Source organism: Salvelinus namaycush, chromosome 20 (genome assembly GCF_016432855.1).
Source record: "Salvelinus namaycush isolate Seneca chromosome 20, SaNama_1.0, whole genome shotgun sequence".
NCBI classification, from domain to species: domain Eukaryota; kingdom Metazoa; phylum Chordata; class Actinopteri; order Salmoniformes; family Salmonidae; genus Salvelinus; species Salvelinus namaycush.
Genome location: NC_052326.1, coordinates 19140890 through 19166950, shown reverse-complemented (window position 1 = coordinate 19166950; position 26061 = coordinate 19140890). Strand labels below are relative to the sequence as shown.

Below are 26061 nucleotides of genomic sequence, written 5' to 3'. Positions count from 1 at the left end.
TAGTTAGCCAGGTGGGTTAGAGGTAGTTAGCCAGGTGGGTTAGAGGTAGTTAGCCAGGTGGGTTAGAGGTAGTTAGCCAGGTGGGTTAGAGGTAGTTAGCCAGGTGGGTTAGAGGTAGTTATCCATGTGGGTTAGAGTTAGTTAGCCAGGTGGGTTAGAGTTAGTTAGCCAGGTGGGTTAGAGGTAGTTAGCCAGGTGGGTTAGAGTTAGTTAGCCAGGTGGGTTAGAGTTCTAGTTAGCCAGGTGGGTTAGAGTTCTAGTTAGCCAGGTGGGCTAGAGTTAGTTAGCCAGGTGGGAAAGAGTTAGTTAGCCAGGTGGGAAAGAGTTAGTTAGCCAGGTGGGTTAGAGTTAGTAATCCAGGTGGGTTAGAGTTAGTTAGCCAGGTGGGTTAGAGTTAGTTAGCCAGGTGAGTTAGAGTTAGTTAGCCAGGTGGGTTAGAGTTAGAGTTAGCCAGGTGGGTTAGAGTTAGTAATCCAGGTGGGTTAGAGTTTGAGTTAGCCAGGTGGGTTAGAGTTAGTTAGCCAGGTGGGTTAGAGTTAGTTAGCCAGGTGGGTTAGAGGTAGTTAGCCAGGTGGGTTAGAGTTAGTTAGCCAGGTGGGTTAGAGTTAGAGTTAGAGTTAGTTAGCCAGGTGGATTAGAGTTAGAGTTAGCCAGGTGGGTTAGAGTTAGTAATCCAGGTGGGTTAGAGTTTGAGTTAGCCAGGTGGGTTAGAGTTAGTAATCCAGGTGGGTTAGAGTTTGAGTTAGCCAGGTGGGTTAGAGTTAGTTAGCCAGGTGGGTTAGAGTTAGTTAGCCAGGTGGGTTAGAGTTAGTTAGCCAGGTGGGTTAGAGTTAGTTATCCAGGTGGGTTAGAGTTAGAGTTAGTTATCCAGGTGGGTTAGAGTTAGAGTTAGTTATCCAGGTGGGTTAGAGTTAGCCAGGTGGGTTAGAGTTAGTTATCCAGGTGGGTTAGAGGTAGTTAGCCAGGTGGGTTAGAGGTAGTTAGCCAGGTGGGTTAGAGTTAGTTAGCCAGGTGGGTTAGAGGTAGTTAGCCAGGTGGGTTAGAGGTAGTTAGCCAGGTGGGTTAGAGGTAGTTATCCAGGTGGGTTAGAGGTAGTTATCCATGTGGGTTAGAGTTAGTTAGCCAGGTGGGTTAGAGTTCTACTTAGCCAGGTGGGTTAGAGTTAGTTAGCCAGGTGGGAAAGAGTTAGTTAGCCAGGTGGGAAAGAGTTAGTAATCCAGGTGGGTTAGAGTTAGTTAGCCAGGTGGGTTAGAGTTAGTTAGCCAGGTGGGTTAGAGTTAGTTAGCCAGGTGGGTTAGAGTTAGAGTTAGCCAGGTGGGTTAGAGTTAGTAATCCAGGTGGGTTAGAGTTTGAGTTAGCCAGGTGGGTTAGAGTTAGTAATCCAGGTGGGTTAGAGTTTGAGTTAGCCAGGTGGGTTAGAGTTAGTTAGCCAGGTGGGTTAGAGTTAGTTAGCCAGGTGGGTTAGAGGTAGTTAGCCAGGTGGGTTAGTTAGTTATCCAGGTGGGTTAGAGTTAGAGTTAGTTATCCAGGTGGGTTAGAGTTAGAGTTAGTTATCCAGGTGGGTTAGAGTTAGAGTTAGTTATCCAGGTGGGTTAGAGTTAGCCAGGTGGGTTAGAGTTAGTTAGCCAGGTGGGTTAGAGGTAGTTAGCCAGGTGGGTTAGAGGTAGTTAGCCAGGTGGGTTAGAGTTAGTTAGCCAGGTGGGTTAGAGGTAGTTAGCCAGGTGGGTTAGAGGTAGTTAGCCAGGTGGGTTAGAGGTAGTTATCCATGTGGGTTAGAGTTAGTTAGCCAGGTGGGTTAGAGTTAGTTAGCCAGGTGGGTTAGAGGTAGTTAGCCAGGTGGGTTAGAGTTAATTAGCCAGGTGGGTTAGAGTTTGAGTTAGCCAGGTGGGTTAGAGTTTGAGTTAGCCAGGTGGGTTAGAGTTTGAGTTAGCCAGGTGGGTTAGAGTTAGTTAGCCAGGTGGGTTAGAGTTAGTTAGCCAGGTGGGTTAGAGTTAGTTAGCCAGGTAGGTTAGAGTTAGTTAGCCAGGTGGGTTAGAGTTAGTTAGCCAGGTGGGTTAGAGGTAGTTAGCCAGGTGGGTTAGAGGTAGTTAGCCAGGTGGGTTAGAGGTAGTTAGCCAGGTGGGTTAGAGGTAGTTATCCATGTGGGTTAGAGTTAGTTAGCCAGGTGGGTTAGAGTTAGTTAGCCAGGTGGGTTAGAGTTAGTTATCCAGGTGGGTTAGAGTTAATTATCCAGGTGGGTTAGAGTTGGAGTTAGCCAGGTGGGTTAGAGTTTGAGTTAGCCAGGTGGGTTAGAGTTAGTTAGCCAGGTGGGTTAGAGTTAGTTAGCCAGGTGGGTTAGAGTTAGTTAGCCAGGTGGGTTCGAGTTAGTTAGCCAGGTAGGTTAGAGTTAGTTAGCCAGGTGGGTTAGAGTTAGTAATCCAGGTGGGTTAGAGTTAGTTAGCCAGGTGGGTTAGAGTTAGTTAGCCAGGTGGGTTAGAGTTAGTTAGCCAGGTGGGTTAGAGGTAGTTAGCCAGGTGGGTTAGAGTTAGTTATCCAGGTGGGTTAGAGTTAGAGTTAGTTATCCAGGTGGGTTAGAGTTAGAGTTAGTTATCCAGGTGGGTTAGAGTTAGAGTTAGTTATCCAGGTGGGTTAGAGTTAGAGTTAGCCAGGTGGGTTAGAGTTAGTAATCCAGGTGGGTTAGAGTTTGAGTTAGCCAGGTGGGTTAGAGTTAGTAATCCAGGTGGGTTAGAGTTTGAGTTAGCCAGGTGGGTTAGAGTTAGTTAGCCAGGTGGGTTAGAGTTAGTTAGCCAGGTGGGTTAGAGGTAGTTAGCCAGGTGGGTTAGAGTTAGTTATCCAGGTGGGTTAGAGTTAGAGTTAGTTATCCAGGTGGGTTAGAGTTAGAGTTAGTTATCCAGGTGGGTTAGAGTTAGTTAGCCAGGTGGGTTAGAGTTAGTTAGCCAGGTGGGTTAGAGTTAGTTAGCCAGGTGGGTTAGAGGTAGTTAGCCAGGTGGGTTCGAGTTAGTTATCCAGGTGGGTTAGAGTTAGAGTTAGTTATCCAGGTGGGTTAGAGTTAGAGTTAGTTATCCAGGTGGGTTAGAGTTAGAGTTAGTTATCCAGGTGGGTTAGAGTTAGTTAGCCAGGTGGGTTAGAGTTAGTTATCCAGGTGGGTTAGAGTTAGCCAGGTGGGTTAGAGTTAGTTATCCAGGTGGGTTGGAGGTAGTTAGCCAGGTGGGTTAGAGGTAGTTAGCCAGGTGGGTTAGAGTTAGTTAGCCAGGTGGGTTAGAGGTAGTTAGCCAGGTGGGTTAGAGGTAGTTAGCCAGGTGGGTTAGAGGTAGTTATCCATGTGGGTTAGAGTTAGTTAGCCAGGTGGGTTAGAGTTAGTTAGCCAGGTGGGTTAGAGGTAGTTAGCCAGGTGGGTTAGAGTTAGTTAGCCAGGTGGGTTAGAGTTAATTAGCCAGGTGGGTTAGAGTTTGAGTTAGCCAGGTGGGTTAGAGTTTGAGTTAGCCAGGTGGGTTAGAGTTAGTTAGCCAGGTGGGTTAGAGTTATTTAGCCAGGTGGGTTAGAGTTAGTTAGCCAGGTGGGTTAGAGTTAGTTAGCCAGGTAGGTTAGAGTTAGTTAGCCAGGTGGGTTAGAGGTAGTTAGCCAGGTGGGTTAGAGGTAGTTAGCCAGGTGGGTTAGAGGTAGTTAGCCAGGTGGGTTAGAGGTAGTTAGCCAGGTGGGTTAGAGGTAGTTATCCATGTGGGTTAGAGTTAGTTAGCCAGGTGGGTTAGAGTTAGTTAGCCAGGTGGGTTAGAGTTAGTTATCCAGGTGGGTTAGAGTTAGTTATCCAGGTGGGTTAGAGTTGGAGTTAGCCAGGTGGGTTAGAGTTTGAGTTAGCCAGGTGGGTTAGAGTTAGTTAGCCAGGTGGGTTAGAGTTAGTTAGCCAGGTGGGTTAGAGTTAGTTAGCCAGGTGGGTTCGAGTTAGTTAGCCAGGTAGGTTAGAGTTAGTTAGCCAGGTGGGTTAGAGTTAGTAATCCAGGTGGGTTAGAGTTAGTTAGCCAGGTGGGTTAGAGTTAGTTAGCCAGGTGGGTTAGAGTTAGTTAGCCAGGTGGGTTAGAGGTAGTTAGCCAGGTGGGTTAGAGTTAGTTATCCAGGTGGGTTAGAGTTAGAGTTAGTTATCCAGGTGGGTTAGAGTTAGAGTTAGTTATCCAGGTGGGTTAGAGGTAGTTAGCCAGGTGGGTTAGAGGTAGTTAACCAGGTGGGTTAGAGTTAGTTAGCCAGGTGGGTTAGAGGTAGTTAGCCAGGTGTGTTAGAGGTAGTTAGCCAGGTGGGTTAGAGGTAGTTATCCATGTGGGTTAGAGGTAGTTAGCCAGGTGGGTTAGAGGTAGTTAGCCAGGTGGGTTAGAGTTAGTTAGCCAGGTGGGTTAGAGGTAGTTAGCCAGGTGGGTTAGAGGTAGTTAGCCAGGTGGGTTAGAGGTAGTTAGCCAGGTGGGTTAGAGTTAGTTAGCCAGGTGGGTTAGAGTTAGTTAGCCAGGTGGGTTAGAGGTAGTTAGCCAGGTGGGTTAGAGTTAGTTAGCCAGGTGGGTTTGAGTTACCCAGGTGGGTTAGAGTTTGAGTTAGCCAGGTGGGTTAGAGTTTGAGTTAGCCAGGTGGGTTAGAGTTAGTTAGCCAGGTGGGTTAGAGTTAGTTAGCCAGGTGGGTTAGAGTTAATTAGCCAGGTGTGTTAGAGTTTGAGTTAGCCAGGTGGATTAGAGTTTGAGTTAGCCAGGTGGGTTAGAATTAGTTAGCCAGGTGGGTTAGAGTTAGTTAGCCAGGTGGGTTAGAGTTAGTTAGCCAGGTGGGTTAGAGTTAGTTAGCCAGGTAGGTTAGAGTTAGTTAGCCAGGTAGGTTAGAGTTAGTTAGCCAGGTGGGTTAGAGGTAGTTAGCCAGGTGGGTTAGAGTTAGTTAGCCAGGTGGGTTAGAGTTCTAGTTAGCCAGGTGGGTTAGAGTTCTAGTTAGCCAGGTGGGTTAGAGTTAGTTAGCCAGGTGGGAAAGAGTTAGTTAGCCAGGTGGGAAAGAGTTAGTAATCCAGGTGGGTTAGAGTTAGTTAGCCAGGTGGGTTAGAGTTAGTTAGCCAGGTGGGTTAGAGTTAGTTAGCCAGGTGGGTTAGAGTTAGAGTTAGCCAGGTGGGTTAGAGTTAGTAATCCAGGTGGGTTAGAGTTTGAGTTAGCCAGGTGGGTTAGAGTTAGTAATCCAGGTGGGTTAGAGTTTGAGTTAGCCAGGTGGGTTAGAGTTAGTTAGCCAGGTGGGTTAGAGTTAGTTAGCCAGGTGGGTTAGAGGTAGTTAGCCAGGTGGGTTAGAGTTAGTTATCCAGGTGGGTTAGAGTTAGAGTTAGTTATCCAGGTGGGTTAGAGTTAGAGTTAGTTATCCAGGTGGGTTAGAGTTAGAGTTAGTTATCCAGGTGGGTTAGAGTTAGCCAGGTGGGTTAGAGTTAGTTAGCCAGGTGGGTTAGAGGTAGTTAGCCAGGTGGGTTAGAGGTAGTTAGCCAGGTGGGTTAGAGTTAGTTAGCCAGGTGGGTTAGAGGTAGTTAGCCAGGTGGGTTAGAGGTAGTTAGCCAGGTGGGTTAGAGGTAGTTATCCATGTGGGTTAGAGTTAGTTAGCCAGGTGGGTTAGAGTTAGTTAGCCAGGTGGGTTAGAGGTAGTTAGCCAGGTGGGTTAGAGTTAATTAGCCAGGTGGGTTAGAGTTTGAGTTAGCCAGGTGGGTTAGAGTTTGAGTTAGCCAGGTGGGTTAGAGTTTGAGTTAGCCAGGTGGGTTAGAGTTAGTTAGCCAGGTGGGTTAGAGTTAGTTAGCCAGGTGGGTTAGAGTTAGTTAGCCAGGTAGGTTAGAGTTAGTTAGCCAGGTGGGTTAGAGTTAGTTAGCCAGGTGGGTTAGAGGTAGTTAGCCAGGTGGGTTAGAGGTAGTTAGCCAGGTGGGTTAGAGGTAGTTAGCCAGGTGGGTTAGAGGTAGTTATCCATGTGGGTTAGAGTTAGTTAGCCAGGTGGGTTAGAGTTAGTTAGCCAGGTGGGTTAGAGTTAGTTATCCAGGTGGGTTAGAGTTGATTATCCAGGTGGGTTAGAGTTGGAGTTAGCCAGGTGGGTTAGAGTTTGAGTTAGCCAGGTGGGTTAGAGTTAGTTAGCCAGGTGGGTTAGAGTTAGTTAGCCAGGTGGGTTAGAGTTAGTTAGCCAGGTGGGTTCGAGTTAGTTAGCCAGGTAGGTTAGAGTTAGTTAGCCAGGTGGGTTAGAGTTAGTAATCCAGGTGGGTTAGAGTTAGTTAGCCAGGTGGGTTAGAGTTAGTTAGCCAGGTGGGTTAGAGTTAGTTAGCCAGGTGGGTTAGAGGTAGTTAGCCAGGTGGGTTAGAGTTAGTTATCCAGGTGGGTTAGAGTTAGAGTTAGTTATCCAGGTGGGTTAGAGTTAGAGTTAGTTATCCAGGTGGGTTAGAGTTAGAGTTAGTTATCCAGGTGGGTTAGAGTTAGAGTTAGCCAGGTGGGTTAGAGTTAGTAATCCAGGTGGGTTAGAGTTTGAGTTAGCCAGGTGGGTTAGAGTTAGTAATCCAGGTGGGTTAGAGTTTCAGTTAGCCAGGTGGGTTAGAGTTAGTTAGCCAGGTGGGTTAGAGTTAGTTAGCCAGGTGGGTTAGAGGTAGTTAGCCAGGTGGGTTAGAGTTAGTTATCCAGGTGGGTTAGAGTTAGAGTTAGTTATCCAGGTGGGTTAGAGTTAGAGTTAGTTATCCAGGTGGGTTAGAGTTAGTTAGCCAGGTGGGTTAGAGTTAGTTAGCCAGGTGGGTTAGAGTTAGTTAGCCAGGTGGGTTAGAGGTAGTTAGCCAGGTGGGTTAGAGTTAGTTATCCAGGTGGGTTAGAGTTAGAGTTAGTTATCCAGGTGGGTTAGAGTTAGAGTTAGTTATCCAGGTGGGTTAGAGTTAGAGTTAGTTATCCAGGTGGGTTAGAGTTAGAGTTAGCCAGGTGGGTTAGAGTTAGTAATCCAGGTGGGTTAGAGTTTGAGTTAGCCAGGTGGGTTAGAGTTAGTTAGCCAGGTGGGTTAGAGTTAGTTATCCAGGTGGGTTAGAGTTAGCCAGGTGGGTTAGAGTTAGTTATCCAGGTGGGTTGGAGGTAGTTAGCCAGGTGGGTTAGAGGTAGTTAGCCAGGTGGGTTAGAGTTAGTTAGCCAGGTGGGTTAGAGGTAGTTAGCCAGGTGGGTTAGAGGTAGTTAGCCAGGTGGGTTAGAGGTAGTTATCCATGTGGGTTAGAGTTAGTTAGCCAGGTGGGTTAGAGTTAGTTAGCCAGGTGGGTTAGAGGTAGTTAGCCAGGTGGGTTAGAGTTAGTTAGCCAGGTGGGTTAGAGTTAATTAGCCAGGTGGGTTAGAGTTTGAGTTAGCCAGGTGGGTTAGAGTTTGAGTTAGCCAGGTGGGTTAGAGTTAGTTAGCCAGGTGGGTTAGAGTTATTTAGCCAGGTGGGTTAGAGTTAGTTAGCCAGGTGGGTTAGAGTTAGTTAGCCAGGTAGGTTAGAGTTAGTTAGCCAGGTGGGTTAGAGGTAGTTAGCCAGGTGGGTTAGAGGTAGTTAGCCAGGTGGGTTAGAGGTAGTTAGCCAGGTGGGTTAGAGGTAGTTAGCCAGGTGGGTTAGAGGTAGTTATCCATGTGGGTTAGAGTTAGTTAGCCAGGTGGGTTAGAGTTAGTTAGCCAGGTGGGTTAGAGTTAGTTATCCAGGTGGGTTAGAGTTAATTATCCAGGTGGGTTAGAGTTGGAGTTAGCCAGGTGGGTTAGAGTTTGAGTTAGCCAGGTGGGTTAGAGTTAGTTAGCCAGGTGGGTTAGAGTTAGTTAGCCAGGTGGGTTAGAGTTAGTTAGCCAGGTGGGTTCGAGTTAGTTAGCCAGGTAGGTTAGAGTTAGTTAGCCAGGTGGGTTAGAGTTAGTAATCCAGGTGGGTTAGAGTTAGTTAGCCAGGTGGGTTAGAGTTAGTTAGCCAGGTGGGTTAGAGTTAGTTAGCCAGGTGGGTTAGAGGTAGTTAGCCAGGTGGGTTAGAGTTAGTTATCCAGGTGGGTTAGAGTTAGAGTTAGTTATCCAGGTGGGTTAGAGTTAGAGTTAGTTATCCAGGTGGGTTAGAGGTAGTTAGCCAGGTGGGTTAGAGGTAGTTAACCAGGTGGGTTAGAGTTAGTTAGCCAGGTGGGTTAGAGGTAGTTAGCCAGGTGTGTTAGAGGTAGTTAGCCAGGTGGGTTAGAGGTAGTTATCCATGTGGGTTAGAGGTAGTTAGCCAGGTGGGTTAGAGGTAGTTAGCCAGGTGGGTTAGAGTTAGTTAGCCAGGTGGGTTAGAGGTAGTTAGCCAGGTGGGTTAGAGGTAGTTAGCCAGGTGGGTTAGAGGTAGTTAGCCAGGTGGGTTAGAGTTAGTTAGCCAGGTGGGTTAGAGTTAGTTAGCCAGGTGGGTTAGAGGTAGTTAGCCAGGTGGGTTAGAGTTAGTTAGCCAGGTGGGTTTGAGTTACCCAGGTGGGTTAGAGTTTGAGTTAGCCAGGTGGGTTAGAGTTTGAGTTAGCCAGGTGGGTTAGAGTTAGTTAGCCAGGTGGGTTAGAGTTAGTTAGCCAGGTGGGTTAGAGTTAGTTAGCCAGGTGGGTTAGAGTTAGTTAGCCAGGTGGGTTAGAGTTAGTTAGCCAGGTAGGTTAGAGTTAGTTAGCCAGGTGGGTTAGAGGTAGTTAGCCAGGTGGGTTAGAGGTAGTTAGCCAGGTGAGTTAGAGGTAGTTAGCCAGGTGGGTTAGAGGTAGTTATCCATGTGGGTTAGAGTTAGTTAGCCAGGTGGGTTAGAGTTAGTTAGTCAGGTGGGTTAGAGTTAGTTAGCCAGGTGGGTTAGAGTTAGTTATCCAGGTGGGTTAGAGTTAGTTATCCAGGTGGGTTAGAGTTTGAGTTAGCCAGGTGGGTTAGAGTTTGAGTTAGCCAGGTGGGTTAGAGTTAGTTAGCCAGGTGGGTTAGAGTTAGTTAGCCAGGTGGGTTAGAGTTAGTTAGCCAGGTGGGTTAGAGTTAGTTAGCCAGGTGGGTTAGAGTTAGTTAGCCAGGTAGGTTAGAGTTAGTTAGCCAGGTGGGTTAGAGGTAGTTAGCCAGGTGGGTTAGAGGTAGTTAGCCAGATGGGTTAGAGGTAGTTAGCCAGGTGGGTTAGAGTTAGTTATCCAGGTGGGTTAGAGTTAATTAGCCAGGTGGGTTAGAGTTAGTTAGCCAGGTGGGTTAGAGTTATCCAGCCAGGTGGGTTAGAGTTAGTTAGCCAGGTGGGTTAGAGTTAGTTAGCCAGGTGGGTTAGAGTTAGTTAGCCAGGTGGGTTAGAGTTAGTTAGCCAGGTGGGTTAGAGTTAGTTAGCCAGGTGGGTTAGAGTTAGTTAGCCAGGTGGGTTAGAGTTAGTTAGCCAGGTGGGTTAGAGTTAGTTAGCCAGGTGGGTTAGAGTTAGTTAGCCAGGTGGGTTAGAGATTGTTAGCCAGGTAGGTTAGAATTAGTTAGCCAGGTGGGTTAGAGATTGTTAGCCAGGTGGGTTAGAGATTGTTAGCCAGGTGGGTTAGAGTTAGTTAGCCAGGTGACTTGCTATGTTAATGTGTTGTGTTTGTTTTGCCGTGTGAGTGAAGGCAGAATGTGTGTCCATGTGTTTGTGCGTGCGTGTGGGCCGTTTAAGGTTTCCATAGTGCTGCTAATGGTCATGGAGCAGATGATTTGGGAGAGGCCTTTTAGCTCATTTATACGTGTCTCCTGAATGAGTGAGAGAGATCAGGCTGGAAACCTCTGTCTGTCACGTTACTCACTAAACCAATAATTACCTTGTGTTATGTGTGGATCAGAGTCAGAAAGCTGAATGGAGGATCAATAATGCTCTGTGCCTGGGTGATAACCTTTAGGACAGACACAGTCATGTTTCATTCTGAGCACTATAGCCTACCTCTAAAGTCTGAGTAAATGGTCCTACAACTTGATTATTTTGAGGGAGATTTTGATCACATGCTAGCAGCTTTTAATAGTCTACCTCTCCTAGTTCTATCAATGTGGTTTTAGAAACCTTCTCTGCTGCCCTCTTTCTCCCTTCTTCTCTTCTTCTTCTTCTTCTTCTTCTCTTCTTCTTTTCTTCTTCTTCTCTTCTCTTTTTTCTTCTTCTCTTCTTCTTCTCTTCTTCTACTTCTTCTTCTACTTCTTCTTCTCCCACCCTTACTTTCTCAGCCCTTAGCAAACCACTCAGAATTCCTTAATGGCCCCCTCCCCAGAATAAGGTGTGTCTGTTCTGCACTGTACTGAGTTTTCTCATGGGGCTAGCAAAACCTCCCCCCCCCACTCCCACCACCATCCCCTTGTTGTCCATGCCAGTGTGATGGACACTTGGAAGTGCTTTAAGGTTTAAGGGGGGCCCCTCTCCTGGGTGAATGGAGTGCTCCGTGCGCTCCACGGCTCGTTATTTGTCCCCAGGAAGGAGGCAGGAGAAAGGGGGAAGGCGGCGGAGCAAAACCCCTTTGGCTGGAGGGTCTTCGGGCCCTGACAAGTGGCTTTGTCCAGCCGGGCCCCAGGGAGACGTGGGTAGGATGAGTAAAGACAGGGGGAGAGACTGGAGAATGGGTTTGGCTGGGCTTGGATAGCTGGGGGGGTGGGGTGGCTGAAATGCACACTGCATACCGATAGAGGTACAGGGAGAGTATAGTAAAACAAATTCAGAAGACATATCAGCATGTTGGTTACCTGACGTGACTTAGGACTTTGGTGAATATAAATGTGTCCATTTGCACCATGTCTCATAGGACATGAAAATAACTCTTTGTACCCTTATGCCTTTCACATCATGTAGACAGACAGGGTTCTGGGGTTATCTATAACCTTCTTGTCATTCTAATGTCTACATATGTCCAGTGTGGTTAAATTATCCCTGGTGTTGGCTAGAGATCTTCTACTTTGTAGTATCTCATTCTGTAATGCCACCACCCCCATTGGCATACACACTGTAATTGGACCAGTAGGCAGCTGTTTCCGTGTTCCGTGTGTGCACGTGTGTATATATATGTGTGTGTATGTGTGTGTGTGTGTGTGTGTGTGTGTGTGTGTGTGTGTGTGTGTGTGTGTGTGTGTGTGTGTGTGTGTGTGTGTGTGTGTGTGTGTGTGTGTGTGTGTGTGTGTGTGTGTGTGTGTGTGTGTGTGACTGCGTGTTTGCACACCTGTGTGTAATGTACTGTATGTATACATGCCATCTGGTGGTTACATCAACCAGTGGCTTTCCAGTCAGTATGTACCCCGTCTCACTGTCCTCATTATATATATATTTATCTGCCTTTATGAGGGGTCTGAATTCTTCCACTGTGCCCAGAATAAATGAGTATTCCTGTTTGTACCATGCAGAGAGAGATATCTATAAAGCTAAAACAAGGTTGTTGATCTGTAAATAACTGAGGAGCTAAAGCCAAACTGAGGGCTTTGGTCGACCATAACGTTACCTATTACTGCCAGAAGGCCAGACAACTGTTGTTGGTTTGTCATAAAACATTTCCATGTACTGGTTGCTATGATACTGATGGAGCATAATGCTAATGCATTGTCTGGTTTTCTGATGGGATAGAGACACAGGTAATATGAGCATCTTTGACATGTTTTCTGCCGTGAGTTTAAAGGACGGTTGATAAATTTGCCACATGAAGCTTCTCAGTCGGTGGCATGCTTTATGGTTTTACTGCAACTGGAAGGAGAGCAGCTGAGGTTTAGGAAGATTGCGTGATGGTTAGCTGAGTGTGTGACACAACTAAAGGGCAGAGAACATGACAACTTCTGCTTAAGGAGAGAGAGAGAGAGAGAGACGTCTGCCCTGTGTCTGTCACTGTGTCGACCACATTCTGACAGCGTAAAATTCCGGAGACGTCACCAGAAATGCCTGCATAACTCACAGCGCCGTTTATGTCAAAACCTCTCTTTTCACCACGTTCCAAAATGTCACCCTTGGTGTGTGTCTCTCTCGCTCCCACAGGAGGTGCAGCGATGCACGGTGGACATGAAGATCACGTCGGAGCACTCCAACCATCCAGACAACAAGCACAAGAACAGATACATCAACATCGTGGCCTGTGAGTAGTGCACGCCACACACCACAATACAGGACCGTGACAGCCTGTCACACCACTGCACTGATGCTTTATGTCACACAGTTACTGCTTGTCAAAGTACAGCTGTCATCGTCTAGACTACTGGTGTCTTCAGAACTGTCAGAATATGTAGTGCTAGGAATGTGACACACACACACACACACACACACACACACACACACACACACACACACACACACACACACTTCTAACTGTCCCTGTCTGTCTCCTCCAGACGACCACAGTCGGGTGAAGCTACGGCCTTTAGCTGGGAAGGACTCCAAACACAGTGAATACATCAATGCCAATTATGTTGATGTGAGTGTGTATCTCTTATGGGCCATCTGGTTTGGTCGTGTAAGTGTGTATTTGTGTGAGAGTTAGTTTGTGCACCGCATATTGCATGCATGTGTGTACAGTATGTGTAATCGATTGAAGTTCAACGCAAGGCAGTATCTTTGAATAGTGTTTGTGTTCTGAATGGCCTCTGTCGTGGCAATTTCCTGTATTACCAAATGAGGAGAGTTACAAACCACACACCAGTCAGAGTTATAATAAAATTTCATCTTTAATAATATGTGAGCTTTACTATAGCCCTTTGACTCTCAGATCAATTCAGTGTCTATAATGAATTCTGAGAGTCCCTACAGTAGAACAGAAAGATCCTTTATAGCCAAGATACACCCCTCTCAACTTACATGACGAACCACAGATCTTAGGAAAACTTCACAAAGGGCCTTTTACTTGAGAAAGGAGTATCCCATAGCCAGATAGCATTAGCTATAAATTACCGTTCAGTTTGGTCTCTAAGACGAGGTTCTAATCTCGTTCCTGGTACTTCATAGTACCAAAACATTACCTCATACAAGGCATAACTCAATTGTCAACTCTAGATACTCCCATCTCAAGTAAACCCCCTCTTCTCCCCACTCCTGGACAAGCTCACTGAGGGGAGTGACTGGCGTACAGACATTGTGGAGCCAAGAGATAATTGGTTCCCCCTTAATCACGCCATCCCTTCACATGGTAAAGACACATTCACATAAGAAGACAATGTTCCATTCTGACCTCTCCCTTTCTGATATTCTGCATATTACCAGAGACATGTAAAAGACAAGCCTGACCTCTCCCCTCTGGGCCCCAAGTGACTTTTCCCTAGCTGAGAAGGGAAAAGTGCAACTGCCAACAGTATAGTCCAAAGGGAGACATTCTAATGACAAGTATCTCACATAAGCATATTATGTAAATAAAACATCTTATTTATCTATGTTACCTAACTAATTCTGATTCATCCCCCACACCTCGCACCATGTTTCCCTCTGTATGCTAGGGCTATAACAAACCCAAGGCCTACATCGCGGCCCAGGGCCCTCTCAAGTCCACCTTCGAGGACTTCTGGAGGATGGTGTGGGAACAGAACACTGGTATCATCGTCATGATCACCAACCTGGTGGAGAAAGGAAGGGTATGTACACTACAATTCAATAGATCTCTTTCCTCTCAGTACTAAAATAGTATTGACTTTTTAGTAACCATGTAATAACATTTTGGTTTCTTTGTGATTCATTGAAACGAGTGATCCTAACCCTGTGTGTTGTGTCTCTGCAGAGAAAATGTGACCAGTACTGGCCCACAGAGAACAGCGAGGAGTATGGGAACATTGTGGTCACACTAAAGAGCACCAAAGTGCACGCTTGCTACACGGTACGACGCTTCACTGTGCGCAACGCGAAAGTAAAAAAGGTCAGTGACTGTAGTACAGGTCTCCATACTTGTGTTCTCAGGTGATCATGCTCTACTAGTCTCAGTGTTCTTGAAAAGTGAATAACGTGATATCTACTTCTCATCATGTGGAAGATACTAATCAATGGGACTTCTCTCTATCGCCCTCCTCCCTCTTCCTCCGTCCCTCCCTCTCGCCCAGGGTCAGAAGGGGAATCCTAAGGGGCGTCAGAGTGAGAGGACAGTGGTTCAGTACCACTACACCCAGTGGCCTGACATGGGTGTCCCTGAGTACACGCTGCCCGTGCTCACCTTTGTCAGGAGGTCCTCTGCCTCCCAAACCCCAGAGATGGGCCCTATGCTGGTCCACTGCAGGTACTGTGCTGGTCAGGGATTCTTATGGGAAAACATTATTTAAGGGGAGAAGACTTAATAAGTGTTAGTGAGCAAAATACCCATTTTTTTTAACTGCTGTCTAAAATATTAATCAAGCATGAGAGAGAGGAAGAACAAAAAAGGAAAATAAAGGTTATGAGAAATAATGAGCCCAAAAACGTAAGTGTCAATATAAGACAGTTGAATGATTTACTGGAGTTTAGTTTGTTATTTCTTTTCACCTCTGAAAACATCTGTTGTGGTGCTAAAGCTCGGTACATAAGTGTTTCAGCCAATAAATCAGTATGATTTGGCACGGCTGAGATTAAAAAGCCCTTCACGTGCAGTTATGTGAGTGACGTGGCATAGAGCCATGCTATAATATGTACTGCAGTCTGAAATATACACTATCATTTCCACTTCAGCTACTCTGCACTTCCTTTGTTACCTGGGAGCCAGGGATCCCATCCGTGGTTAGCTAAGTCTGTGTTTAAGGCAGTAATGCGGTGTGCAGGCAGAGAAATGGACTGTAATTGTCCAGTGAAAGTTCCCTCCTCTGTAATGAGAGTAATGGTCTCTAACGTCATACTGTCCTGCGCTGTTAGATAATGGCCCTTCACAGGCAGAGCCCACTGTGTCTACACACTCAACTATACAGCTCTGCCAGGCACACACACACACACACACACACACACACACACACACACACACACACACACACACACACACACACACACACACACACACACACACACACACACACACACACACACACACACACACACACACACACACACAAAGGTCCTCATTACTGTGCCTGTGACCTGGGTGGACCCTGTCTCTCACTGTCAGTGCTGGCGACTGGCTTCTATCCTGCTGAACATGGACTCTATTTATGATTAAAGCCGTCTGCTTCCTCTCCTCTCATTAACTCACACTGTACTGTATGCACAGGACCCTGACATGAGGAGAGAGAAGTCAACCTAGGAGGTAGAGATAGGCCTGTTAGGGGTCAGACTGTTCAGGCCTGTCTTATAGGAGTTTGTACTGTATGACATCTCCAAGAGTTTTTTTTATTTGTAAAAAAAAATAATAATAATAATAATTTAACTAGGCAAGTCAGTTCTTATTTACAATGATGGTCTACTCCGGCCAAACCTGGACGACGCTGGGCCAATTGTGCGCCGCCTTACGGGACTTCCAATCACAGCCGGATGTGATACAGCCTGGATTTGACCCAGGGACTGTAGTGACGCCTCTTGCACTGAGATGCAGTGCCTTAGACCGCTGCGCCACTCGGGAGCAGCTCTACCCAGCTCCTAACCTTGACTGTCACTGTGTCTGCTGGTTTATAACCATGAACCTCATTCATCAGCAACTGGTTTAGATCTGGAGAACCAGGTGACTAGACACTGGCCAGCCAATGACATGAATCAATCAATTAAGAACCAGCTAGAAGAGAACATTACTGTAGTAGACATGGACTGGTATTGAAGATAGCTGAGTTATTAATTGGTCTGCTGCTGTCATTGACATTTTTGTCCATGTTCCTGAATGGCTTCATTCCAATATGTGTGTTCCTGTTGTGTGCAGTGCGGGTGTGGGCCGGACAGGGACCTACATCGTCATAGACAGCATGCTGCAGCAGATCAAGGACAAAAGCACAGTCAACGTCCTGGGCTTCCTCAAACACATCCGGACCCAGCGCAACTACCTGGTACAGACAGAGGTGGGTCCAGTTTGTGTGTGTGTGTTTGTGTGTTAACACCCTTCTATACTCACTATGTGACATTCTGTTCACTTCAGCATCTGTGTGAAAGCAAATGATGATGTCTTTCTTATCTGTCTTATGCAGCTGTGTTTTAATCTGTCCATATCCCTCTGTGTAATTAGAGAACAGGCATGCATCACATAGCCACTGTTGTCCAGGACCAAAGGACCATAGCCATTGTCATCATTTCTTTACAAAGAGCTGTACTGCCACTGTATGCGTGTCTGACTTGGTGTTGCTTCTCTCCATCTTGCTTGGCCTATAGGAGCAGTATATCTTCATTCATGATGTGTTGATTGAGGCCATCATGGGGAAGGAGACAGAGGTGTTGTCCAGCCAGCTGCACAGCTATGTCAACAGTATCCTTACACCTGGGGTGGGCGGCAAGACTCGCCTGGAGAAACAGTTTAAGGTCTGAGCAGCTCCTTCTCAGTCTTACTGAACCCTAGATCTCTTTCTCGCTTTCTCTATCTGCCTATCATCTCTCTCAAACAGATTTTCTCTGAATCTATATTTTTCTTCCTGCATATCTCTCTCGCTCTCTGTCTCTCTCTCTCTGTACTTCTCTCTCTCTCCATACCTCTCATTTTCTATCATACTCTTTATGTCTCCCTCTATTCTCTCACTTCCCTCAGCTCTCCATCGTTCCCATGTTTTCCCAGCGCAGGGATCTCAGGGTCATGTCTGTCTCCTTAAAGATGTCTCTCAGCATCACAAAGTCTTGATTGATCTCTGTCTGGGCCCTCTACTGGAGACGTAAATGTAATTAGAATGGAAATACATTTAGGGGAAGAGTACTTCTCTTCCCCGGGTGCCCCCTTTGACTAACGCTACTCACTGCACTTGTTGCCAGGGCAATGTGAACCCTCCTATCACAGTGGGGGGGTCTAGGTTGTCGCCTGGTTTGACGACAGGCTCAGATCATAATTGGCTTTCATTATTCTCCTCCATGGTGTGATTTGATTCGGCCCAGGGTCGGGCGAGATTGAGCGGGCTCTTGCAAAACAATTGCAGCCATTGTGATTTTAATGCAATTAGCCTCAAGGCTGGATTTGAAGTTAATCATTTTTTGGAGAAAATATTTATTTGTTTTTTAGATGCCAAAAATGTCCAAAGTCCTATGTTAATTTCTGCTCTCCAAAGAATTAGCAGTGTTTGTAATTGTGTCATTTGGCAGGAGTGTTAAGATGACAACACAATTCTTTCCTTCAGCTGAATTTGATCTGAGTAAGAATTTACTAGAATGTTTAGCATTGAAGAAAATTAGAATTGGAATTGACTGGAGTTGACCACAACCCTGACTGTATCATTGTTATCTAACCTCTCTCTCTTTCCCTTTTCATGAATCTCTCTATCCCTCTTTCTTGCCCTCTCACCTCCTCTCTTGTTTGCAGTTGGTGACTCAGTGTAATGCCAGGTTTGTGGAGTGCTTCAGTGCTCAGAAGGAGTGCAACAAAGAGAAGAACCGCAACTCTTCGGTGGTACCCTGTAAGTCAAATACTCAACTTGTATGACTTTTTTATCCATGCACAACCTGACGGCCATATTCACCTATTGCACTGGCTCCAGGCTAGACTGCTGCTCTCCAGTGTCCTGTTTCTGATGACCCTAGTCTCTATTCATGGTCAGCAAGTCATTCATCTACATAATTGGTTGTGTATGGTCCATGCTCGTACTATAGTTATTTTAAGTGAGTATGCTGTGGCTGCTTTTCATAGAAATCACATCGCTTTGTAAACCAATAAGAACATGTTTGCTGCATAGCTCTATGATCACTGTGCCCTGATTGGTTCTCTCTGTGTCTCTATGGCAGCGGAGCGAGCGAGGGTGGGGTTGGCACCTTTGCCCGGTATGAAAGGCACAGATTACATTAACGCATCTTACATAATGGTGAGTACCCCCTCCTGTTCCTCCCCTGTCAATCATTCACTGTCCCTCAGGCACACACCCGGCTGGACCAACTGAACAAGGAATGTAAATATTATGATATAAGATCCATTTGTCTCATAGACATTGATTGCTGTCAACTGAGAGGAATGGACTTGGAGTTGTTGACTTTTGTGAATACTAGAGGTAGATTGCTAGCTGTAAGATGTTTTAAGCAGTGGTAGACTGCTGCTGTAAGATGTTTTAAGCAGTGGTAGGCTGCTAGCTGTAAGATGTTTTAAGCAGTGGTAGGCTGCTAGCTGTAAGATGTTTTAAGCAGTGGTAGGCTGCTAGCTGTAAGATGTTTTAAGCAGTGGTAGGCTGCTAGCTGTAAGATGTTTTAAGCAGTGGTAGGCTGCTAGCTGTAAGATGTTTTAAGCAGTGGTAGGCTGCTAGCTGTAAGATGTTTTAAGCAGTGGTAGGCTGCTAGCTGTAAGATGTTTTAAGCAGTGGTAGGCTGCTAGCTGTAAGATGTTTTAAGCAGTGGTAGGCTGCTAGCTGTAAGATGTTTTAAGCAGTGGTAGGCTGCTAGCTGTAAGATGTTTTAAGCAGTGGTAGGCTGCTAGCTGTAAGATGTTTTAAGCAGTGGTAGACTGCTAGCTGTAAGATGTTTTAAGCAGTGGTAGGCTGCTAGCTGTAAGATGTTTTAAGCAGTGGTAGGCTGCTAGCTGTAAGATGTTTTAAGCAGTGGTAGGCTGCTAGCTGTAAGATGTTTTAAGCAGTGGTAGACTGCTAGCTGTAAGATGTTTTAAGCAGTGGTAGGCTGCTAGCTGTAAGATGTTTTAAGCAGTGGTAGGCTGCTAGCTGTAAGATGTTTTAAGCAGTGGTAGGCTGCTAGCTGTAAGATGTTTTAAGCAGTGGTAGGCTGCTAGCTGTAAGATGTTTTAAGCAGTGGTAGACTGCTAGCTGTAAGATGTTTTAAGCAGTGGTAGGCTGCTAGCTGTAAGATGTTTTAAGCAGTGGTAGGCTGCTAGCTGTAAGATGTTTTAAGCAGTGGTAGACTGCTAGCTGTAAGATGTTTTAAGCAGTGGTAGGCTGCTAGCTGTAAGATGTTTTAAGCAGTGGTAGACTGCTAGCTGTAAGATGTTTTAAGCAGTGGTAGGCTGCTAGCTGTAAGATGTTTTAAGCAGTGGTAGGCTGCTAGCTGTAAGATGTTTTAAGCAGTGGTAGGCTGCTAGCTGTAAGATGTTTTAAGCAGTGGTAGGCTGCTAGCTGTAAGATGTTTTAAGCAGTGGTAGGCTGCTAGCTGTAAGATGTTTTAAGCAGTGGTAGGCTGCTAGCTGTAAGATGTTTTAAGCAGTGGTAGGCTGCTGCTGTGGCAGGTTTTGCCTGAGGCACACTGGCTTGTTTTCCTCTTAACCACAACACAACCCTTGCTTGAACCCTTGACCTCTGTTGTGACACCACAGGGCTACTACAGGAGCAATGAGTTCATCATTACCCAGCATCCTCTGCCCCACACCACTAAAGACTTCTGGAGGATGATCTGGGACCACAACGCACAGATCATTGTCATGCTGCCGGACAACCAGGGGCTGGTGGGTCTCACACACACACGTACGCACACACACACAAACACACGCACACAGACTAAAGGTAAAACAGTTCAGATATCAGCCTAATCTTTGGTCTATTAAAAGGCTGCCTTAGCACCCTAAGCATTGTCTTTTCCAGCCTTGGCCCAGTGTTCACACAGGAAGTCACTCATTTTGGGGTGAGAAGCATTGAGATGAGGACTGGAAGTGACAGCAGCTGTATCAGTCGCTCCAGTCAGCCATATGTCTCTCTAACTAACTCTCTGTGACTTCACACACTGATTGGGGGCACCTCTGCACTCACATTCCCACCCCTTTAAAAGTTTGTTTCGTTTTGGACTTAATGCTTTGCTCAGAATAAACTCTCAGGGATTCTACTAAACTGAAATGTCTCACTCAACCCATCCTTGTTTTTCTATTTTTGTCTCACCCCCACTTTCCCTCTCCTCCTTTTTCCTTTTCATACTAATCCCCCCTTTTGATTTGGCTGTGTGTCTTTAGGCGGAGGATGAGTTTGTGTACTGGCCGAGTCGAGAGGAGGCCATGAACTGTGAAGCTTTCACTGTCACACTTATCAGCAAAGACAGACTATGCCTTTCTAACGAGGAGCAGATCATCATCCACGACTTCATCCTGGAGGCCACACAGGTACGGTGTGGTGTGTGGGTGTTTATGGACCTACCTCTGTGTGTATGACTGTCTTTTCCTCCATGAGTGTATGAGTCAGTCCATGTGTGTGTGGCTGGGGGCGTCTTTGTATGTACACCTACATACACTAACCTATCCCTTCCTCTCTTTCTGTTCCTCTCCCCAGGATGACTATGTGTTGGAGGTGCGTCACTTCCAGTGCCCTAAATGGCCCAACCCTGACGCTCCCATCAGCAGCACCTTTGAGCTCATCAATGTCATCAAGGAGGAGGCCATGACCAGAGACGGACCCACCATAGTACACGACGAGTGAGTGTGTCACGTTCTGTTCCTAATGACAGAGAGAACACTTATCTCTGCTTTTAAGCAAACTGAATACTGTATACTGTACACTGTTTCAACAGAACATTTTGTTTTTCACACACACACACCCACCCACACTTTCACATCTACAGCATACCTGGTAAGCATAGCCATTGATGACTTCTAATGAGTCCCACCCCCAGGTACACTGATACGCCATCCAATTAGAAATAATGAACGTCGCTTAATATTGACAGACATGAGCGGCGACGAACAACACTCCCAACGACGAGACATGCAGCTTTAGTCATGTTTATTCATTAGGATAATGAAGATTGCTTGTCTCATCCCAGAGAAAAAAGGGACTAATTGAGCATTTCAGTTCTGTAACGTTACTATGGTATCCCCCCCTAAGAGGTTTTGGATAGACGGCTGTAGTAATTATCTGCATATTCATTAGCTGGTTAGACATGGTTGTTAGGCTGTGTATCTCCAGTGCACTTGACAAAGCTGTTAATAAAAGCAGCAACCTTTTCATTGTGAACGTCCTTCTTTCTCTAAGGGGCTCAACTCCTCTTGCCGTCTCACATGGAATTAATTTGCTGCAGTGTTCCTTAAGTCTTCAGTCTGATGTTCAGTTCCTCTCTGGGCTCTATGCTTCTCTGTGAACGTGTGTCTCTGTCCTGTTTAAAGGCTTATGAAGTAACCCTGTGTGTTCCTCTCCTGCCCCCCAGGTTCGGAGCAGTGTCAGCGGGCATGCTGTGTGCCCTCACCACCCTGTCCCAGCAGCTGGAGAGTGAGAGTGCCGTGGGCGTCTATCAGGTGGCCAAAATGATCAACCTCATGAGGCCTGGAGTATTCACAGATATAGTAAGTAGACTAGTAGCATGGTTATGAAATGGAAGAGATTAAATGCACTAAATGACCAAAAGTATGTGGACACCTGCTCGTCGAAACATTGCTTTCCAAAATCAATGGCATTAATATGGAGTTGGTCTCCACTTTCCTGCTATAACAGCCTCCACTCCTCTGGGAAGGCTTTCCACAAGATGTTGGACAATTGCTTCGGGGACTTGCTTCCATTCAGCCACAAGAGCATTGGTGAGGTCAGGCACTGATTTTGGGCTATTAGGCCTGGCTCACAGTTGGCGTTCCAATTCATCCCAAAGGTATTCGATGGGGTTTAGGTCCTGACAAACTATTTCTGTATGGACCTTGCTTGGTGCACGGGGGCATTGTCATGCTGAAACAGGAAAGGGCCTTCCCCAAACTGTTACCACAAAGTTGGAAGCGTTAAGATTTCCCTTCACTGGAACTAAGGGACCTAGCCCGAATCATGAAAAACAGCCCCCAACCATTATTTCACCTCCACCAAACATTTTTATTTAACCAGGCAAGTCAGTTAAGAACAAATTCTTATTTACAGTAACGGCCTACCCCAGCCAAACCCTCCCTTAACCTGGAGGACGCTGGGCCAATTGTGCACTGCCCTATGGGACTCCCGATCATGGCCAGTTGTGATACAGCCCGGGATCGAACCAGGGTCTGTAGTGACCCCTCTAGCACTGAGATGCAGTGCCTTAGACCACTGCGCCACTCAGGAGCCCTACACTATTGGCACTATGCATTCGGGCAGTTAGCATCCGCCAAACCCAGATTCGTCCTTCGCACTGCCAGATGGTGAAGCGTGATTCATCACTCCAGAGAACGCGTTTCCACTGCTCCAGAGTCCCATGGCGGCGAGCTTTACACCACTCCAGCCGACACTTGGCATTGAGCATGGTGATCTTAGGCTTGTGTGCGGCTTCTCGGCTATGGAACCCATTTCATGAAGCTCCTGATGAACAGTTCTTGTGCTGACATCCACATACTTTTGTATATATAGTGTAGATGCAAATTGGCTACATGACTGCATTTTTGGAGTTTGCACCCTTCCTTACAGCATTTCCCTCTCCCTCCACAGGATCAGTACCAGTACCTTTATAAAGCTATGCTCAGTCTGATCAGCACCAAGGAGAATGGCTCTGGCTTATGGTCACTGGACAGAAACGGTATCATGGCCATGTCGGATGAGTCAGACCAAGCAGAGAGCATGGAGTCCCTCGTCTGAAGGACCCCACCCACCAGGCCTGAGGGGCCCCAGGCCCTTGCAGAGAGAGAGGCTCTTACTTTGTAAAACAGACTATAAGACAATACTTTGAGGCCTTTTTTGCCAGACTCTTGGTTAAATGAATAACCTGATTACTTTTTTACACTGATAAAAAGTTTTTGATATTTATTTTTTGCCATTTTACGTCTTAATGTAATCCTACTGAACGTTTGCAGCTGCATTTTTGAGTTCACAACAACGAAACACACTTCTGTCTTTCTTGTTTGCACTATAATGTCAGTGTTACTGCCTATACTAAGCTGATCGACTCTGTTCTACTACAATTAAGCTCTTATTTCAACATTCCATGGCAAAACCCTCACTCAACTTCTTTAGAGAAGTAAGAAAGAAAAGAAAAACATTGCTCTGTTTGCTCCCTACTGGCTCATATAAGGAAGAGGAGCGAGAGTGAACTTCCGGTTCATATCAATAACCCTTTCAATCTGGTTTCACTACAGTAGACCTCTTCTCCTCTCCCCTCCTCTCTTCTCTCCTCTGCTCACCCATATGGCTCATATATCACTCATTTGCTGCAAGACTCAACAGTCTGGTTTCAATCACACCTACAGCCAATAGGGTCATTGGTTCTGTTTGTTGTTTGTTCTTCTTTTGTTTGTATCACCTTATCTTCATTATGCATCTTATTAGCAATTCAAACCCATATTTGAATATTGAAGGTGATATTATAACAGCTACTGTGAACTTGTATTGTTTTTTGTATGATTCATATTATGCTTTTGAATATATATATAGATATATGTACACATATATGAATATCCTTATCATTATAACTTGTGATTTTGTAGATGTCCGATGTCATGACCTGCCTCCGAGTCCCACTTGATCCAACAGTTTACCACTCTTATTCAATGCCAGTGTTGATTTTCTGCACACTTACACCCCCTTCTGGCTCAGTTGTTTTTTGCTTCTTGCTGCTAATAGTTAACGCAGAGTCATAGAAGTTAGTTAAATTAAGAAATGATAATGTCCTTGTGTGAGTGGAAACTTCTTTGAGAAAATGGATACTCATGATACAGCCAATTGCCATTTTCTGTGTCCTTCCTGTTGAATTGATTATTTGGGTGAAGGTATTTTTATAATCCCCTGGTTCATCCTGAAGCAGGTATGCTCCCACGTCACACGGCCTTGTGTACATAGTTTCTAATCCTCACCGTTGCTTGACTGCTTGTGTGTGGTATGATTGTATGCTATGACTGTCGTATGGTTTTGCTCCAGATTCAGTCAGGTGGGAACTTAGTGGCCTAAGCAAGGACAGTTTTACTGTGGTTCAAGGACAGTTTTACTGGAGTCCTAGAGTGATTCACATTAACTCATTGACCCTGTTTTAGTTGTACTCCCACCACCACCCCTTCATTTCCTGACAGAATCACTTTAAAAATAAATACCTCCCTTAGTTATCTGAAGGAAACAGAGACCACCTGTGATTTGCATTTGAAAGAAAATGTGAATTAAGTTAACAGCACAATGACCATGCTATTAGAATATTTTCTGTTTGATTATCACAACAAAACATAGAGGATACCTATGATTTGTAACTTTTACCAAAGACTTACACTAATTTCCGTCAACAGAAATAATAGAGAGAGGGAGAGCTTATTTCATTTGTGTCTGATTTCCTTTGTCAGTAAATTGTAGGCTGTTGACTGAGTGAGTGATGATGATCCTGTGAACGTTTTCTTCTGCTTCATTTGGCATCTTTTAGTTTACATGCTGGACTTTCTGCATAAACTCGTCATAACTTGTGTTCGTTTAGAAATTCCCTTTGCTACAGGAGGAGATCATTGCAATTTTATTATGTCTAATTTCTGACTCAATTATTGGAATAATAAAGTAGAGAGATGCATTAATTCCTTCTTTTTTTACCCGTCATCTTTCATCTCCTTCCAAGGAGGGCTATTGAATGAAGTCATAGCTCCAACATTTGGGGTAAACAGCTGACTTTTGTCCCTTTGTCACTGAAGGCATTTTGCATCGTTAAGGACTAGCTTTTTTCCATTATTTCAGTTTCGCTTGTTCCATCACTGAGCCTAGTGTCCACTGTCAGGTGTGTTAATGTGGTGCAAAACACAAACACTAGTGGATCATGAAAACAATGTACATATTTTGTTGCTTCTATAACCAACCATTTTCTGGAAACTTTGTATCTATGGTATATAATCATAGAATTTTATATTTTCATATAAAGCTATTTTTCTTTCTCTCAGTTCAACTCATTGATTGCATTGCTTTTGTGGTGAAACGTGGAAACCAAGTCTTCGTGCATTGAGTTAGTGGCCGTCATCACATTCCAATAGAATTCCACGCCTCCCATTAACTTTTAAGGCAGTGATTGTGATATTATTATTGTTATTACTTTGTTTTCATGTTCATGTTTCTGTTGTCAGAGTGTGCAATAGAATAGATCAAGTCACTGAATAATTTCATCCCATTGACCATTTTGAACAGTTGCTTCCTCTTTTGTAACCTGAAATAAGAAGAAGAAAAAAAGAAGGGGAAAAAACTTTTTTTTTGTTGAAATCTATTATAGTGTTATTTAATATGTACATTGTATTGCTATACTTAAAATAAAATATGGGTTTTGATGTACTTTGTTGAAATCCTTGTGTGGTCCATGTTTGCCTTTGTGTACTGGATTTAGCCATTTGTATCGTATTGGGAATCAAGCATTATCATTCCACTATCCTTGTATCACATAATTAGATACAAGGTTTCCATCTAGTGGTAAAGTAGTGAAGACCTTTCCCAGAACAGCCAAGTAGTTTTCGATAGGCCTACACATCCTGATCTCAAGAGCTTACATTCTGTTCACAAGGCCTGGCTAAATAGTGAGAGTATGCGTGAGTACTGTAATTATGAAAGCATAAATGATTGTAAAGCACAGTAATTATGATGATATTTGATTAGCCTTAAATTACACAATAGAAAGTGTAATGGTCATCAAAGCAATAATTACAGGGGTAGGGAGGTAACTGAAAATTGCATGATTGGATTGCTGTCAGATTTACAAAGCAGACAAACAACACTGTTAAAGATTGTTTGGGTTTTGTGGTTATTGCTCCCGCATTGATTATTTTAATGAGGTTATGCCACGTTTATTTTAAATGTCATAAACAACTTTTACTAGCTAAATATCCACAACAAAAACATAGCTAGCTCTGAATTAGCTCTACGTGAATGACTAGAGAATGTTGCATTTTTACATTGGAAGCATCGCTAGCTAGCTATAACCATAAGGATGTCATCCATGCCATCCGTGTCAGTCTAGGGAAAAGAGCTGTGCTGCTTCAGCAGATGGAGAGTCGATATGAGCAACAGAAGAGTACGAGGAGGCAGCAGGTCAAGCTGCACATGAGAGAAACGCCCAACCCCTCCAGGTATGGAACAGGTTAATCTACCAGATGTCTCTCAGAAATGTCGCTGGTTGTCTCCACTTGAATACACGCTTTCAGTGCATTCATTTTATTGTGCATGTTGATAACGCTGGTATAGGCTTCTAAGGCTATGTAAAAGGAATTTGTGAAAGGCATACTTCTATCTCCTACGACAGGACTTGCAGAAAATGGAGAGTCATCTCAGA

General features: G+C 45.1%; 1 protein-coding gene across 1 annotated transcript in view; it reads left to right on the top strand.

Moving 5' to 3' along the window:
- LOC120065619 (receptor-type tyrosine-protein phosphatase gamma-like) overlaps positions 1–25070 on the top strand; it is a 133331-nt gene extending 108261 nt beyond the window's left edge. The window contains exons 15-28 of the mRNA XM_039016675.1: positions 11920–12016; positions 12270–12352; positions 13365–13499; positions 13643–13777; positions 13959–14131; positions 15725–15860; positions 16168–16314; positions 17297–17390; positions 17716–17792; positions 19238–19366; positions 19865–20011; positions 20178–20320; positions 21049–21184; positions 22278–25070. Coding sequence (XP_038872603.1) covers positions 11920–12016; positions 12270–12352; positions 13365–13499; positions 13643–13777; positions 13959–14131; positions 15725–15860; positions 16168–16314; positions 17297–17390; positions 17716–17792; positions 19238–19366; positions 19865–20011; positions 20178–20320; positions 21049–21184; positions 22278–22424 — 1779 coding nt within the window. The 3' untranslated portion in view covers positions 22425–25070. The remainder of the gene's footprint in view (positions 1–11919; positions 12017–12269; positions 12353–13364; positions 13500–13642; positions 13778–13958; positions 14132–15724; positions 15861–16167; positions 16315–17296; positions 17391–17715; positions 17793–19237; positions 19367–19864; positions 20012–20177; positions 20321–21048; positions 21185–22277) is intronic.
- Positions 25071–26061: the final 991 nt, after the last annotated feature.